Below are 18,521 nucleotides of genomic sequence, written 5' to 3'. Positions count from 1 at the left end.
GTAGAGTCAGAAATTCAAATGCAGGGTACCAGGGGCCAGGGTGGGGCATTAAATGGAGAGTTAATGCTTAACTGGTAGTTCTTGTTTAGGGTGATGGAAAAATTTTGGTGATGATGGTAGCACACACTGAATTAATTAGTAGCACTGCAACTCAATTATATATTTGAGTGTGGTTAAAAGGAAAATTTTAGATTGCACATGTAATTATACATCACAAGGATATATTTATTCTAGTAAGAATAAAAATTCTTAAATAAACATATAAGATTGTACAACACAGTGAACCCTAATGTACTCTATGGACTATAGTTAATACTGTACTTATAATAATATTATCCAATCAATTGTAACAAAGGTACCACACTAATTACAAAAATCTTAAAAATAGAGAACACCATGTGTGTGAAGGGGTACTATGGGAACTCTATATGTTCTGCATGATTTTTCTGTAATTCTTAAGTCTCTAATAAAAATAAAGATTAGTAAAAAATCTGTGCTTCCTGCAGAACATATTAAGAAAAGTTACATAAATTAAAATAACAACCATAAGTCTTTAAAACAAAGACAGCAGTAAAACAGCATAATAGCTTGCTGTCTTTTTCTCCTGTAAAATTTATCTAAATTATACAGTGTACAGATAATTCTTATAATCTCCATTTTTAGATGAACCAAACTTTCTTTGGACACCAATATGAAAAAATTCCCTATATGGTAGCTTTTCAACTCATCTCATTAATCAATAGAATTTTTCTTATTTTAAGAAACCGACTCTAAATTTACAAATTTTAGTGATAATCCCACATTTTTGGAATTTAGACTCAAAGAATCATAGATCTTTGGGTTTTCCTTATTTTTCTATATATTTGGTTTTCCTATATTACTTTGCATTGTTTAATTATTATACCTACATAAATGGTATATGCATAAATATCATGAGTATGTAGTGGAAGCATTAATGAGTGCTTGACAGTATGTTGATACTTATTTTATAATTGTATAGTTACTTAATATTATGATTATATATATGAAATTGAATAAAAGAGCATGTTTACTAGCTAACATTATTATCCAGTTCATCTTATGATTATTTCAGAAATAACTCTGTTGTATAGACAAAGGGAGGTTTTAAGAAATGATCCAGTGCAGAGGTTGTATACAATAGGTGCATTTCTGATGCCACATGTATTTTAGAAGGAAGAAATTTCCTCTCCTCAGGATGCTCCCTTTGTTAGTCTGTTTGTCACATTTGATCTCCTGATTAAAAAAAAAAAAAAAACATGTCCACTAAAATATTCCTTTCTTTAGAAGGAAGATTTACTGATTTCTCCTAAGTGTTTAAAACATGAATAGCAAAATCTTCTGAATTTCTATGCTTTCCATTTATAAAGTATAATTCACAGCATCAATTCACAACCATACATTTCTTACTTTCAAAACACCTTGAGGAAGTAAGGACTGTTATTTAGTTACTTAATTATGGTTCCATTTGTCTTGAGGTATTTTTCCCAGGGAAGAAAATAAACAGCCACCACCTCTGTGCTCCCCTCTAAGACGTAGGCTTCAGTCAGCCAGTGGATCAAAGAGTCAGCAGGAGTCCTGAGTCACCTCAGTCACTTCCCTGGTTTCATTTCTGAATATCCTCACTTAAGCTAAGGTAACATGCATCCTGCTGATTGCTGGATCTAAAGTACATATCATTCTCCCTAAGTCTGACACACAGAAAGAGTAAATAAGATGCCAGACCACTGAAGGATGTCTTAAAACACAGAGTATTCTTAACAGTAATTCAAGTCAACTTCTTCCTTTTCCTTGGCATTTAGCCATTGCCTCACCCACCTTCAGATGTGTTATTTCAGTCCTATTCTCTTCCTGCTTTAAGAGAAAAAAAAAATAGCAAGCCCTACATATATCTGGATTATTCAGCAGAGAAGAGGAACAGGGAAGCAGGCCTCATAACATGCAATATTTCTATTATTTAGCTCTGTTTTCCAACATCTTCACATAATTTGGAAAAAGTTATTTCCACAAAATTAGAGTTGAAAACAGGATCAAGGACATCAAGGATTCAATCAACAGTCATTAAAACAAATCAAATTAGATCATTTTTTTCATTATATGTTTTACCTCATTAACTACCTTTAAGGGAATGTATTAAAGCTCACAGCCAGCAGAGTCCCAGCTACGAAGGCTGCTTGTTAACTGAGTGCAGCCCAGAGGACAGAAGCAAGTACAAGTCTAAGGTGCATTTGGCTCTAATAAAATCATAAGACCACATTTCCATTACTTATTAAGAACCGCCCAAAATTATAAATGATGCCCAAAGAAATTAAGGACTGCAGAAGCTTAACTGTAATTAATATAAAAGTCATCTCAAATGTCAAACAACTAAAATCAAATCTTGCAGGAGGGGTAATAATATTATTTATAAGTCAATTTACAGGACTCTAACTAATGTCATTATTGAGCTTTCTATTGCTTATAAGCTTAATTAAATCATTGCCTGGGAAAATTTCACATGAATACTTTCTCCAAATAAATTAATTATTGTAAAAATCATCTATGTTCTTCAGGCTTTTCTGTTCTCACCTGTGATTCTTCAAGGACAAAAAAAAGCTATCAGGTAGTTGTGCTGAAAGTTCTCACATTTCTTCCTCCTTGTCCCAGCTATTCTGGGACAAATCTGGATTTAGCAGGCCATGACTTCTTCCCGCTACCACTCAAACTTGCCATAACATATATCAGTGTTGATTAGAATATAGACGGCAAGGATTTCGGAGGGTAATGAATGTGTTGCATTTTGTTTTGCTTGCTTTGATGAAATTATTCATCATAGAAATTCTATGCTTCTAAAGCATCATCCTTATAACACATGAAAATCACCATCTTCAGTCAAATTTGTCTAACTTTTCAAGTTTCATAAATGTTATTTTTAATTTATCATGGGTTAATAAGTTAGATTTAATAAATAAAATGAGTTTTAATTTGCTGGAGGTGATTTGAAAGATTTTTTTCCTCTTTTTTGGTAGGAATTAGTAGCTACAAGAAAATAACAGAATTTAGTGAGTGAGTTAATAATTAAGGGACAAAAAACTGTGAAAAGCATGAATTTAGGTGTCAAACTGCGCTCAGCTATCGATGAATTAAGTCTTTAAAAAGGTACTCTTATTTCATAAAAGGGAATAATCATTAACACAAATAGTATGCTTGGATGCATAATGAGAAAAATAAATGGAGATACTCTTGTGAAAATTATTTTTAGAGATCAATGATTTTTATGAATTTCACAGCCTCAATGTAAGAATCATACTTGAGAAACTTACATATGATTTTTAGGAAATATTTATATTGATTAAACCAAAATATCATTATCTTTAGAATAATTACAATCCTTTAATGATTTTTCTCTCTCTCTGTATATATATGTTAATGAAGTGTATCAATGCAGCTTTATAAACATGATTTGTACAATACCTAATTCTTCCTCCATTGTGGAACCTTTATTTTGTGAACCAGAAACTCCCAAGACTCTGTTGAACAATATAGAAAAGGCACTGCCCCAGACACCTACAATAAAGCAAAATCAGAGGATAACTTAGGATGCACCAGGACTTAAAAACAGTCAAAAGAAAACTACCAGTGATAGTTTTTGATCACTCACCCATTAAGAAATGCAAGGGGTTTTCTTCATATTTCTTCACAACTGTTCCCATAAAAAATTTGCTTCCAAATAAGTCAGGAGCCATAAAAGTACCATATTTAGCCATGCCGATCTCATATGGACTAAATTCAACCCAATCTGAAAGCATTTTAAAAATAAGTCAATCCAATAATAAGAAAATATTCTAGAGATGTACACAGTTAAAGATTACTTCAACAATGCCATGATTATTCTCATTCATTTATTTAAAATTTTAAAACAGAAACAACCAAATGCCAACTATGTATATTGCATTGTATAGGAGTTGATGGGGTAAAAGAGCTTATAGATGAATAAGTTGAGACAATACAAACAGACTTCATTTAATTTGCAAAAATTAAATACTATTTTCCATTCTAAAACTCAGACATCTTTTATCAAGTTCATCTTAATTCTTAAGAGTTGAAAACTAAAACTGCTGACTCAGCTGTATCATCCACGGACGAGAGAATTAAGCTCATTCTTTCTGACAACACAAGCAGTCTGTGAAAATGGAAGAAAAAATTTATTAAAATTTGCCTTTTCTTCATCTTCATTTAACTTTGCTTATTAACTATTTTTCTAAATCTCAAGATTACACTGCAAAGTTTTTAATACCTCATATTTGAAGCATCCTAATGTGATGGTCATATAATATATTGCCTAAGAGCAGAGGCTCTACAGCCAGACATCCTGAGTTCAAATCTCATTCTGTCACTTACTAACTGTGCAACTTTGGGTAAATTGCTTGCCTTTTTTGTGTCTTAGTTCCGTAATTTGTAAAATGTGAATATGAAAGGTAGGTGACTTGTAAGGTTGTTCTGAGGATCCAATGGTCAGCTGTGGGAATGGATGAGAGTATTCTAATTGTAATAATTATTAGAATCTTAAGGTATCCCAAAAGAATCCCTGGTTTCTGAATCCCATTTTCCACACTTGTCTTCTTAGTAAATAGTACCAACACTCTCTCTCGTCTTTCTTCTTAGTAAAGGGTACCAACATTCATTCATTTTTTCAGGCAAAAAAGATTTTAGGATTATCCTTGATGATTCTTTTTCTCCTCACATCTCATATCTAAAAAATCAAGGGCTGTAGGCATTACCACCACATATACTCAGAGCCCAGTAACCTACCCACTTGTCTACCATGATCACACTAGTACAGGCACCCTTACTATGTCCCTTGGATTTCTAAAAGTCTCTTAAATGCCTCTACTCTACTCTACCCCCTAACCCCAACATCGTACTTTTTGATATGCCGTAGCCAGAACGAATTTTTCAAACTAAAAATGAGAGTACATAAAAGCCAGCTGAAAGCTTTCCAATGGCTTCCAATTGCACTGAAAACAAGAACATAACCTACAAAGTTTCGTAACACCCTGGTTCCTGCTCCCTTTCTGACCATATCTAACAAATCCCCTGTAGGTTTTGTCTTCTTTATTCCATTTTAGCCTCAAAGAGCTTCTTAACTGTTCTTCAAACAGACCAACCTCGTTTTCACTTCAGCGCTTTTACACATACTAGTCCCTTCCGCAAGTGTAAAGCTTGTTCTTTCTTAAACTTCAGTTCAAGGTCTTTCTTAAGCTTCCTCTCTAAAGCAGTTCCATTGCCATCCAACCCTACCCCAACTCACTGCCTTCCATTCTCCCTCATTCATTTTTCTATTTATCCCTTTCTGAAATTATTACATGTCCATAATCTCTCATCCAACAACCCCAAATCCGAAAAATTTCAAAATCCACAAGCTTTTACTTTTCATGTGATGGTGAACCTGACCTGAATGCATTTAGCAGGGGAACTAGGCCTGAAACCTGTGGGTCTCTTAATATTCTTTATTCATCCCACTCAATGTGAATATTGATACATTCTACTGGAGAAACATTACTCTGTTTAATTGAGACTCCGATGGGGGAATTATATAATATGCAGTTTACATATCTAATTAAAGTCTAAAAAATTCTGGATTCCAAAACAGATCCACCCCCATACGTTTTGGAAAAGGAATTACAGATCTATTTTATTATCTACTCAATGGTAGATCAGAATATTCTAATTTCATGAAGAAAGTTATGAAATCACAGTGGTTATGTGAGAGTGTAATTAATTTCATATTAAAGCCAGAGGCACATATATCCTTCTTCTAAAGTGGTATGTTAGCAAGACATGACTAGCGAGACATGACATAGTAATGAACCAGAGGGTGTTAGATAAAGTTCTGTGTAACTACGAGTAAGTTCCTGTCAGTGAATTTCACAGCCCTATCTTGGTACTGAACATAACTTCCTGGTGCCTACTTTCCTAGCTATCCCTTCTTTATTAATGGTATGATCTGTGCACACAATAATTATAATCATTCGTAAGAACTAAGATTTTTCCCTCTGATCCTCACTGAAGATCTCAGCATGGTTGCGCTTGCTTATTTACTCCCCTGCAAACTGCAATCTCTCTCCTGAACCTCCATTTGCTCATTACCAAATTCCTGTTAGGCAATTATACTCCGATGTGCTGTCATCATATCCCACTGCTAGCCTAGAAAGAAACTCATCACCTATTCTCCCAGTCTAGCTTATCTCTTTCTGTAAACCACATGATTATATTTCATAAAAGTTTTCTTACTGGAAACACCTTTTATCTTCTCATGTTAAATCCATCATCACATCCCACCAATAATTTTTAAAATATTTCACATCCATTCATTCCTTATCAAAATCACCTTAGTTCTAGGACCTTGTCAGCAAAAATACAGAGATATGTTTGCTTCCAGTTTTTTTTCTCCTTCCAATCTACACATATAATGCCAATTTTTTTCAAAAACACCACTTAAATAATTTTAGTGCCTGTCCAAAAGCATTAAATATTTTCTATTATCATCAAAAGTAAGTAAAAATATTTTTGTCTGGAATTCAAATCTTTCTGTAATTCAGCACTAAATGTTTCCTGTAATATATCACCTACTCTTTGCCAGTGTATTCCTGAATCTGAGACTAACTTTTCTTTGCTATTCCCCAAAGCATACCTTCGGTTTCATTTCTAAGCATTTTCTCATATTGTTTACACACAAAGCTGCCCTTTCATCTCCCTTAGATAGATCCTTCCTATTTCAACTTGAACCGTGTTCCATCTCTGCCATGAAGTCTTTATTGCTATACTAAATTTCTGTACAGACATGGCTCCAACCTTTTTTTATTCTTAAATAACTCTAGCTCAAACTACTTGAACACTCATGACACACATCTCTGGAAGACCTATCTGGGTATAACAGCCACATAACTGATATTTAATGGATTTGTCCCATTATTTTAGAAGACACAGCTGGAACCTCCTTCTCACAGAAGTTTAACGATGGAAGGTTAATAGGTGCATCTTCCATTTCAGTACAATATCATAGCTAAGAAGATGATGACGCAAAGATACCAACTAAATACAAAACAGCTTTTTATCACTCTAGATGAATCTAAAACTTTCTGTTTCTGAAACATTATCTATTCTTTAATTATTTTGGTCAGATTTTCACCTGAGAACTAAAAGTTCAGAATAAAAAGGGGCCACTGTGGTGAAAGGGTAGTTCAGTGGTAGAATTCTCGCCCACATGAGGGAGACCCAGGTTCAATTCCCAGCCCATGCACTTCTCAAGCAAACAAACAAATGAAAAAAACAAAGAAACAGAGGGTGCACGAGTAATTCAGTGATTAGAATGCCCGCCTTTCATGCGGGAAACCCAGGTTCAATTTCCAGACCATGCACACACAAAAAAATTCAACAAAATGGTGCTGCAATAAGGGGATAGTCACACGGAAAAAGAATAAAATGTGACCCCCTGCCAAACAGCATACAATAAAAAGGGGGGGGGGCATATGAAAGTGCCATTTTTTAACAATAAGGACAATAAAGATCAGAGAGATTAAATGACTTTCTCAAGCTATTCCTGCTAAGACAACAAGGCTTTCAAATTAGAATCCAGTGCTTTTTTGACTATATCATGTTTCCAAGGTGGAGGATGATTTACGTGGTCATGTTTATATTTAATTTGCATGCAAATGACATTTATCAGCCAATTTCAAAAGGAAATTTATGAATCCACCAGAGAATATCTATGGAAATAAAAAATACATATCATGGCACCTATATAAAAAAGCTTTAGCTCTCCCCTCCAAATTCCTTTACAGTCAAGCTAATTCCATTTGATTGCTGACCATGATGTCAGACACTGTTAGAGCACCCAATGAAATGATAAATGGCAGAAGTATTACCTCTGATATTAAATAAGCAAGAGAGCAGAGGAATTTTGTTTACTAGCTACCACAAGTACAGACCAGTACTTTTTAGAAAACTTAGAATGTTGATATGAATGATAAATATTCATCTCATCACCCAATTTATGAAAACATAGCCAGCAAGCAAAAGAATATACTTTGCTTTAAAGTACTAGGTGTAATATTTCATTAAAAGTCATTGAAAAAACTCTAATTAAAGTTGAATAATTGATTATATTCATTATTTTTTATTTTATCATTGTTTTACTTCATCAGCCAAAATAAAGATAAACTAGTTACTAGTTTCATGGAATATTCTCTATAACCACAAAAATTATCCAGCCTTACCTTGCAGAAAATGTATTAAAATAAGCAACTGAATTTGCTTTTGATGTTGCTCAGAAGAAAATCACTGGAAACAGAAGATTGGAGGTTCAAGGTAATATTCTGAAAGGTGGAAAGAACTTACCTGCAAACATTAGCTCTGAAACATCAGGTTTGACATGGAGACAAGTGAAAAGAGGTAAAGGGCATTGTGCAGTATTAACTTTTTCCTTCAAACTACTCAAGGTAATGTTCATTCTCTGTCCACAGAAGAAAGAAAGAAATAGTTTTAAATATACAAGCAGATACAGATAGAAATTTATTTAAAATAGTAATTCCATTTGGGAGTTTGCTAACACAATATTTATATTTTAAAATAAGTCATACTTGCTTCTAGAAATCTCCCAGTCATAAATAAACAACAAAAGTAAGCACTATGGAAGTAATTATCTGCATTCTAAAAAGAAACATAACTCTACGGACTATGTCCACATTTGAACTGGAAAACAATTTGGCAACTACAGAATTCGTCAAGAATTCAGCTCCAGAACTCCCAGACACAGACAGACTCTTCTCTATCTCCCCTGCTTTATCTTCAGATGAAATGCCACACTCTAGTCATGTGTTCAGTCTGTCCATGTGATCTACTTCTTTTCTGACTCTCTCCATGCAACTTCACCTTAAGGATAATAGTTGTATCACGTCCTCATCTAAAAGAAAAATCCCATTTTTGGGGGCAACAGGCAGCAAAGGATTAAAATGTGTATTTTTTCCAAAGACAAAGAAAAATGAAAGTATTGCTCCATATATCAAAACTAATGCATATTCTAATGAATTAATAAGCACTTGCTTGACATGTAGAAAGCAGTTATAAAGTCTGGGACAAAGAATGTGCTGAGTACACACTGTTAAAAGAATAATTGTGTTAAGTGACTTTAATAAAATGCATCATCTTTTCTTTTCCTTAAAACCTTATGATATAGATTGTCTACTTCTAGTAAAAGAATTATAGATTTGACTATAGCTTACATTATGAATTAGTGTTTCTCCTATTAACATCCCAAAGATATCAGTAAAGGTGACAGGTTGCCCAGAACTCTTCTTCTTCCATAAAGACTCAACATATCTTTTAACCCTTTGTGGTGTAAGAAGTAAAAGAGGGTTGTGGCTAACATTTTTCATTAGCTCTTCATTAATCTCTTCTGGCCCTTTGTCTGGAAAATCAGGGTGAGAATATAAGGTAGACATGTACCTGTAAGAAAATAAAACATAGTAAAGATGAGGGACATTACTCTAATAGTCTTCAAAGAAAGTAGGCATGCTCTGCCATAAGAAAAATAAAGAATGGTAGAAATATTGGGGTAATATAACTATCTGATTAGAGATATCAATGCATTTGAGGAAAGAATTGTATCAACCAGACAGAAATTGTTCTACAATGAAAGCAAAGTAAAGGAGGAGTCTCAGAGGAGGCAGTGGACATCCACAGACTTTGCCAGGCCTCCTTCTTACTGTCTAGTTTGCCAAGAGTGTGTATTCCCGTCAGACTATCAGCACCTCATGGCACAACACGTTTGAGTCATGCAATCGAATCGACTTGTCTTGATGTAATATTTGTCTTAATGCAATTATCAAGCAATCTGATAATGTGACTTTCCATGATGATTATCTTAAGGTAGAAAATGTGCTGTCAAATTATAGTGAATGCCTAATCCTCCTGAAAAGTGTTTTGTTTTCATTATAAGTTGATGAACTAACATTCTGGTTTTAATCACCCTTTTGATTTGAAGTTAGTGCTATACAGAATCCTAAGCCTTACCAAAACAGGACTTTGAGTTTCTAAGCATACAAATCTAAAGGCCAAATCTGGAGAGGAGCAAGGTCTTTAAAGTACATGTTTCTGTTATGGACTGAATCATACCACCCCACAAAGACATATTCAAGTTCTAAATTCCGGTTCTGTGGACATGAACCTATTTGTAACAAGATCTTGAAAGGTGTTATTATTAATTAAGGTATGGACTCAATTGTTAATAGGATTTTTAAAGATCCTATTTAGAGGAGGCCAAATAGAATCAGGGTGGGACTCATCCATACGGCTAAAGTCCTTTCAAGGAGAGGAACTCTAGACAGAGACATATACAGTACAAGCCAGAAGGAAGAGACATGTAATGAAGATATAGAGGCAAGCCAAGGAAACTCAAGATTTGCAGAGAGCCTGTACTAGAATGCTGGAAGTAAACATGGTGTGTTGAGACCATGATTATGGACTTGTGTCCTCCAAAGCTTTGAGAAATTATGTTCCCACTGTTTCAACTGACCCCTGTAGTATTTGTCATACCTGCCCTGGCAAACTAAGACAACTGGAGTCTTGATAAACAGATGAAAGTTTGATATGTGAGTAGTAGAATGCAGAAGAAGACAGCCAGGACTATGATGGAAGCAGAGATTAAGTTTTGTATCGCTAGCAAAGCCACCACCAGAGCACTACAGACTTTGGACAAAGAATGATCCTTCTGACACCCTGTTTTGGACTTGCAGCCTCCAAAACCGTGATACAATAAGTTTCTATTGCTAAAGTCAGTAAGTCCGTGGTATGTTATAGCAGCCCCGGCAAACCAAGATTGCGTCCTTGTGAAGCTTCTCAGCACCAGCCATTTGGCCACACCTGGCTCTACTGGAAATTATCATGTACTTTGTTATTTAATATTTAAACAATAAATATTCAGTTAACTCCCTCCTTCCTATGAAGGAATCATGAAATAAAAAATGATTTCACAAGTAATTACCACAGAGGTGTAGTAGCAGTTACAAAGAAGGGAAACTTCTGTCCTACATAAAGTTCTCTTTGGGGAATCACAGAAAACTTCCTGGGTGGTCTAGGGCTTCTCCAGATATTTCCATATTACCACATCTGTGCCAAACAATGACCACAAAGAGAAAACTATAAAACTTACACAACACAGAAGTGTAATTTGTTTTTCCAAGTCATTCTGAATTCCTTCCTTTGAACTTTTTAACTTCTTATCTATATTTTTCAAATGTTCACATGAGTCATTTGGACCACCATTTCTTCTATCTCAGGAAGTGTCTCTTCTCTCCATTAACATTTTCACCTGTGCTCCTAGTCTTGTCCTGCCCATCTCTGCCTGAATCTTTTTCTACTCATGATTCTTCTATTTGTTTAACTTTCCTATATCCTTCTACACTATTTTCTTCACCTCAGACTTCTACAAAAATGTTCGTCTTTAAACTCTGAAAACAAATAAAAACCCAACCCTGGGATCATACAATGAATACAATGAATCTGTCTCATTGCTTATTTTTCAAACCATATTGCTTGAAATAATAGATGACTCTTACTAGGTTCACTTTTCCATCTTTCTCATCATCACTTCCATTCATCACTTCCATTCAGTTATTATTCTCTGCAATTTCTTTAGAAGAAGTGCACTTTATTTATATTATCTAGTTTTTGTTGCTAAAATCACTAAAGATTTGTCTTAGTTTCCCAGCTGCTAAAACAAACACTATACAGTGGGCTGGCTTAAACAATAGGAATGAATTGGCTCAGAGTTCTGAGGCTAGGAGAAGTCCAGTTTTGAAGCATTATCAAGGCATTACTTCCTCCCTAAAGACAGTGGCATTCCGGGGCTTGCTGCCAGATATCCTTGGTCCTTGGCTTTTCTTTTTCACCTGTTGGTGTGCATAGTGGTATTTTATCCTTTCTCCTCCAAGTTCCATTGACTTTCTGCTTTTTTGCATGTTTTTTTCTACATATACCTGAATTTCATTCTTGTTTATAAAACCCCAGTAATCTGGATTAAAGCCCAGCCTGACTCAGTTGGACCACACCTTAATTTATGTAACAGCATCAAAAATTCCTATTTACATTGGTCTACACCCACTAGAATGTGAACTGAGACCAAGAACATGTCCAAACTGGGAAACACAACTCAATATACCACAGATCTCCAAACCCAGTCCTAAACCAAATGTTTCTGCTGATTTTTAACTCTATTGAATTTCAGCCACCAACTAGTTACTTGAACACTCTTCACTCTTGACGTCTGGGACTCAGTTTTACTTGGTTCTCTTCTTTGATGGCCTCTCTCAGTTGTTGCGTCCCTCCACCCCCTTTGTCTGTCTATTAAGATTTGGTATGTTCTCGGGTTTCATGAATTAAATTACTGGTAGTAATAGTTGAAGTGATAAAAACTGTTGAAATTTCAGTGGAGAACATGTAGACACAAGAGAATGAAAGGGAGGCTCTGGAGGAAAGCACTAGAGAAAATTGGTGGAAGTAGTAAAGGAAGTATAAAGGAGAGAACAACGAGAGAGGTTGTATAAAACCAAAAGAGCATGATAGGAAGGATTGAAAAGAGGGGCAAGTTAACTATGTGTAATGTTTCAACCTTTAACTCTTCCCAATCCCCCCCACCCTCCACAGAAGTCAAGGAGAATGAGAACTTCAAAAAGATACTGTTCTATTTGGAAATCAGGTGGTCTCTGGCTGAAAATCTATTTTAATGATTTAAAGAGTGAGTGTCCTTTAAGGAAATGGCCTTTGAGGAAGTTAGGGACTGATGGTCAGGGCAGAAGTTTTATGCATATTTAAAACATATGTACACATTTAAATGGTTGGCCTGTAACATTTAAAATGATCTTATTTACACTTCACAGGACTTGTTTTGAGAATCCTGACTGAAGAATGTAATATATTGGGCAAAATCTGTAACTAAAGCAATGACTGAAGCTCTAATTAAGCTTCACAACTATTCCCACAAATTAGCACTCAGGGTCTAGTCTTCTTTTATTTGATAAGTTACAAAAGTTAGATTCTTATAGTGTATTAGTCAGCAATGGACCAGAGGGATCTAACAAACACTGAGCACAGAGAAAGAAACCACCCAAAGAATAATCACAAAGTGATTGAGGAAGTGAATTGCAAGGGTCCAAGTTTTTCTATCACATTACTCATTAAACAGGCAGGTGCCTGCTCTTTCCTTTGAAGGAAAAGAATAATGAAGGACTACACCCTTCTTTCAGAAGAGATCAATCATTTTGAGGGTACATGCAAAGAAGGTGGCAACCATGGCTCTAGGTTTTTGTTTATTAACTGAAGAATCTGGTTCCAAAATATTCAAAAAATATAGATTCTTTAATGTGAAACTCTATATAAAATATTCAGCTGTCTGAGAGATGGTTGTAGTTTAAATAAAAGAATCTTAGAATGGGAATCCCAAAGCCTCGGCTTGAATACCGGCTCTTCCAGTGATCTGGTCAAATCACTTGACTTCTGAATCAAATTATTTTGGCTAAAAAAAGAAGAAACTCATATCCATCTCACAGTAAAATTTGGCACAGAAACTAAAATGCTAGACTACCTATTATGATAGAGGAGCCTAGCTACGTGGCTAGAAAGGTCTTTTAATGAAAGTTAGATTTTTTTGATAAGGGATATTCTTATTTGAGATAGCTAAGCCATGTCAGGTAGGCAAACATAAAAGTGCATGATCTCTTCTTTTGAAAACGTTTCCTAAAAACACTTGTGGAAAATCAAATCCACAGAGTACAAATAGTGTACACACAGATAGATATTTTTAACTACATCTAAATTTAACTGAGCTAAAACATACTTTAAAGATTAACTTCATATTTAGTTACATACAAATCAGTGTACCTAATTAGGACCTTTCTGCACTCAAAAGTTATTTTTATTCTTCCATCACTAAGGTATCTTGCATTTTAGTCTATTTGCCCTAAAGAAGAAAATGAATACCTAGTGAATCATGTAGACTTAGACATGCTTGCTGAAAGACTGCAAATCACCAAATTATAGGAAGATTAAATTAATTATGGGTGGAGTATGTTATGTAAGTATTCCACTTCTTATGATACTGTATTTATCTGGAATTATTTCAATTGATCTATTTTTATTGTAGGTTTTAATTAGATTTTCAGTTACAAGCAAGTTTAAATGGAGTAAATTAATGGCAAGAGTCATTATCAGGTACGGATTTGCCTTAAAAAAACATTTTTAAGAAATAGATTGTTGTATTAAGCTGGAACATCAGTAGATGGAAAGAAATGGTCAATTTTCAAAATGCCCTTTCTTTTCTAATGTTTGAGTTAGATAAATCCTTAACATTCAAAATAATAAAACCAAGAATAAAAATGCACACTAACCACGTGGAGCCAGAAAGACCAGCAATATAGGTGGCACAATCCAAAATTCCTGATTCATACAGCGCCTTCATCACACCAGAGAATCCCACCATGGCTCGAAAGCCCCCACCTGAACCCAATATGGCCACCACCGGCACCTGGAATGATCAAACAAAGAGATCACATGCAAAGTAAAAAATCGTAATATATATTTCAAAATACATGCAATTATTCAAACCATAAAAAAACACAATCACCTAAACAAAATCTATAAGATGTATTTATTTATTCTTCAATTTATTCAACAAGTTTGATTAAGTGGCCTCTGTGTACCAAGTGACCTCTGAGTGTCATAATGGATAAATCTGGAGAATAGGTTTATTTAAGTGAGGTGGAAATATAATAACTATGACAACAAGTAACAATATCTAAAGATGACATTCATTGAGCACTTAAATTTGGTAGGAACTGTTCTTAGAATTTTACAGACACTGCCTCATTTAATCTTCACAAAATCCTTATGATCTTCTCAGCTTACATTGAAGAAACTGAGATTCTTGGATACTCAGACTTCGGAACCTTGTCCAGGGTTATACAACCAATAAGTAGTGGATCAAGGAGTCAAACCCCCAGGGGTTTAACTCCTGAATTCAGACTTGTATTGGTCTGCCTTATTACGCTAAAGTGCAACGGGCCAGGAGTAAGTGTGATGCACACAAGTTGGTGGTCAATTCTAACCGGAGGAATCAGAGGAGTGACGAAGGCTTTGCAAAAAGATTCTTCCTAAAGAGCTGAGTTTTGTTGGTTTGTATGCTTTTGTTCATTTGTTTTAAAGGTACAGGGTTTTCATTTTGGATGATGGAAAGGTTTTGGCAGTGGATGTGGTTATGGCAGTGTAACATCATGGATATAATTAATAGCACTGAATGACATACAAATGTAGTCAAAAGGGGTTCGCATACACTTCACTCAAACAAAAATCTGAAAAAAAAATATTTGCAGAACCGCACAACACAGAGAACCCCACATTAAACTATGGACTACACTGACTAGCAAATCACAAAAACGTTCTTTTACCAACTGTAACAAATGTACCACACCAATATAAGGTGTTAATAATAAGGGTGGTATATGAGGAGAACCTGTATTATATGCATGATTGTTCCATTAAGCCATAACTTCTCTAACAAAAATAAAACTTATTATAGGACATATATTTTGTGGACTGCTTTTTAAAATTTGTGTCAGCTTGCCGGAGAAGTCAGAGGGGAATTGCTGATGGGAATATAAAATGGTGCAGCCACTATGGAGGAGAAACCTGAGCTTGATTTAAAGATGGATAGATATTGTACAGGGAAGAAAGTTGTTCGGGCACTGAAAGCAGGATGAGTCAGCAGAGCTTTTGCAGGGAAAGAGAAAAGATAAGCAGGCTGAGCATGATTGAAACATGGAAGTGTTTGTTTGTTCATTTGGGGCTGGAGAGGTAATTATATTCTTTGAGATTCCTGACCATTATTACCTAAGAGAGCTAGATATTTTTCTATACCCTAGCATAGCAGTTCTCAAAACATGTATGGCTTTTGGGGTGGGGTGGAGAGGAACAAGTTTAAAACTACTTTCATAATAGCAGGAGGATGTTATTCACCTTTCTCACTCTCATTTTCTCATGTGTTTGTACAAGGGCATTTTCCTGAGAAAACATGATCTGTGATGTTACAACACACTTGATGCAGAAGCAGATAGAAGAATCTAACCTACTCCTGTTAAATCAGACGATAAAGGTGCTTGTAAAAATGGAAAGCGATGCTACTCTTCTCACTGTTTTTTTTGCCTTGGGAAATATAGAAATTTAAGTAAAATCCTATTATATTAATATGAAATAGATTTATTATTATATTAACTAAATTTTAAAAACAAGTAAATAATTAAAATTTTTCCTCCATCCTGGTTTTTCATATGGTAAATATTGAGAGCTATAATCCATATAAAGAAAATATCTTTGGAGTATTTCAGTAATATTTAATAGTACAAAGGTGTTCTAACTAAAACTGGTAATAACTGCCCTAGCATATCAGGAATATGGTGTGTGAAATCCAGCATCTCCCAGGAAAATTCTGAACCTCTTGAGGGCAAGTTATTGGGGGAGGCAAGGAAGGGATTAGATAAAGAAGGGGAGACATGGAATGAAGTATCCACAGGACAGGCAGAGGCTACTGTGGACAGATAGTCAGCTTGCTGGAGTGAGAGGGCATATCTTGTTTGACATTGTTTTCCAATAACAACAATTATCAAGGAAGAAATAATAGATGGAAGACCAGCCAGCCAAGGATTAAAAGATACTGGAGCACAAATCAATCCAAAGCTTAGTAAAAATAAAGTGAACAAACAAATCCATGTGGGTGGAAAAGCAGAACCTCAGCTGGTGGAGAAGCTGTGATTAGAGTGCCAAAGACTTGTTGACAGACTGTATTTTCTATATTAGTTAAAAAGTCTAATTGTCAGAATAAACTTACAATTAGAAGTGGTCACAGATCATTTCAAGTACGTTTGAGTGTTCTATAACCTTCCTAATGTCAGCTTTTTCTTTTCTTCAGAGAGGTTAATGAGGCATAATATCCTCTCCTTCTTTCTGTCCCTAAAGCTAAGTTTTTGAGGAGAGAAATAGAATCAAAATACATGTACAAGTAGAACCATTAACACTTGGTCACCGAACCAATGTTAGGAGTGTGGTCACTACTAAGAGGAAGCAGTGAGGTCAGGCTACTAGGTTTTCCAGCTTTGGTCACTAGCAGATGCTGCTGCCCTTGTGCAGGTCAAGGATCCTAGGAAATGAGGTAAAGCTTAAGGGAAAATGCTACACTTGGTCTTAGAAATGCTGAACACACAGCATGAAGGTATTGTGTTCCAAGCACGTGGAAAACAATCTGTGAGTCATTATATGGAATCATTATTAATGGATCATTATTTTAGAACTGGAAGCACCCAAAAAACTATCTTATTATTAACAGTCATTGATGGAAAAGAAGTCTAGAGAGGTTCTTAAAGGTAGGGCAGTGAAGAGCAAGGCACCTTGGGCTAAATTCCTAATCCAAGACTCTTCTCTAATGCAAAGAGGTTTCAAAATCAAAAGACCTTAGGCATCAAATTGGATGCAGACATGAGAGACCTCACACATGAAAGTACTCTCTATCAGTTCATTGCAATGGAACAATTAAAATTGCTCCACCCTGTGTATATTCACACATAGATTTAAATTTTGTGAATAAAGTAAAATACATAAGTACTTTAAAAACTTGTCTGATGGGGCAATAGAAAGGTAAGTTAAGAAACTACAGTGGGTGATGAAATGGATTACAGAAGCACAACAGAGTATTAAATGCAACAGTAGTTTCAAGGAAGCCACACAAGAAGTTAGAACAAGGACAATGGATTTGAGTTAGGTCTTGAAAGAAGATTGGTTTTATATGCAGTGTAAGAATACTTCTGATAAAAATAATAATATAGCAAAAGTTTATTGTTATTTATGTACCAAGTATTAAGGCTAAGGTCAGACCAAGATAGACATAAACTGGCAGGGGCATGTGATTTTGGAACCAGAAGATCAGTCTTATTGTGGTGGAATATATTAAGGGGTTGGAAAACATAAGATAATGACTTTTTCCTACAGTTGAGACTGTAGGAAAAGGAAGTTTGTTTATATTTAAAAATCATATAGAGGATGGGCCACAGTGGCTAAGCAGGCAGAGTTTTCACCTGCCATGCCAAAGACCCAGGTTCGATTCCTGGTGCCTGCCCACGCAAAAAAAAAAAAAAAAAAAAAAAAAAATAGAGAGGTATTTAGGTCTGAGATACAGTTATTTGTCATGATTATATTATATTATTAAAAATAACATTAAGTTCAATACAAGTAGCTTATAATGCAATAAAACATAATATTAACGACAGATTACACTTCATCTCATTGGGTGCTAATGTTCAGAAGGAAGATTTAATAAGAGAACTTGGAAAACTGAACATATGACATTCTCTAAACACTTCTCCAGATGTCCTTCTTCATATGCCAATAACTGAACACGTACTTATAGATGTTTGTTATATGTT

At 35.0% G+C, this 18,521-nt stretch overlaps 1 protein-coding gene across 3 annotated transcripts in view; it reads right to left on the bottom strand.

Annotated features, from left to right (window-relative positions):
• The window catches only part of PLA2G4A (phospholipase A2 group IVA), a 147,873-nt gene that overhangs the window by 45,231 nt on the left and 84,121 nt on the right, over positions 1 to 18,521 (bottom strand). For all 3 annotated transcript variants that reach the window (XM_077157263.1, XM_077157265.1, XM_077157264.1), the window contains 5 exons: positions 14,442 to 14,578; positions 9,282 to 9,504; positions 8,398 to 8,512; positions 3,659 to 3,796; positions 3,472 to 3,564 (listed from right to left, as the gene is read on the bottom strand). In XM_077157263.1, coding sequence (XP_077013378.1) covers positions 3,472 to 3,564; positions 3,659 to 3,796; positions 8,398 to 8,512; positions 9,282 to 9,504; positions 14,442 to 14,578 — 706 coding nt within the window. The remainder of the gene's footprint in view (positions 1 to 3,471; positions 3,565 to 3,658; positions 3,797 to 8,397; positions 8,513 to 9,281; positions 9,505 to 14,441; positions 14,579 to 18,521) is intronic.

The sequence above is a fragment of the Tamandua tetradactyla genome, chromosome 4 (genome assembly GCF_023851605.1).
Source record: "Tamandua tetradactyla isolate mTamTet1 chromosome 4, mTamTet1.pri, whole genome shotgun sequence".
Classification (NCBI taxonomy): Eukaryota; Metazoa; Chordata; class Mammalia; order Pilosa; family Myrmecophagidae; genus Tamandua; species Tamandua tetradactyla.
The sequence above is the reverse complement of the archived record's forward strand: the minus strand, read 5'-3'. Positions and strand labels throughout refer to the sequence as shown.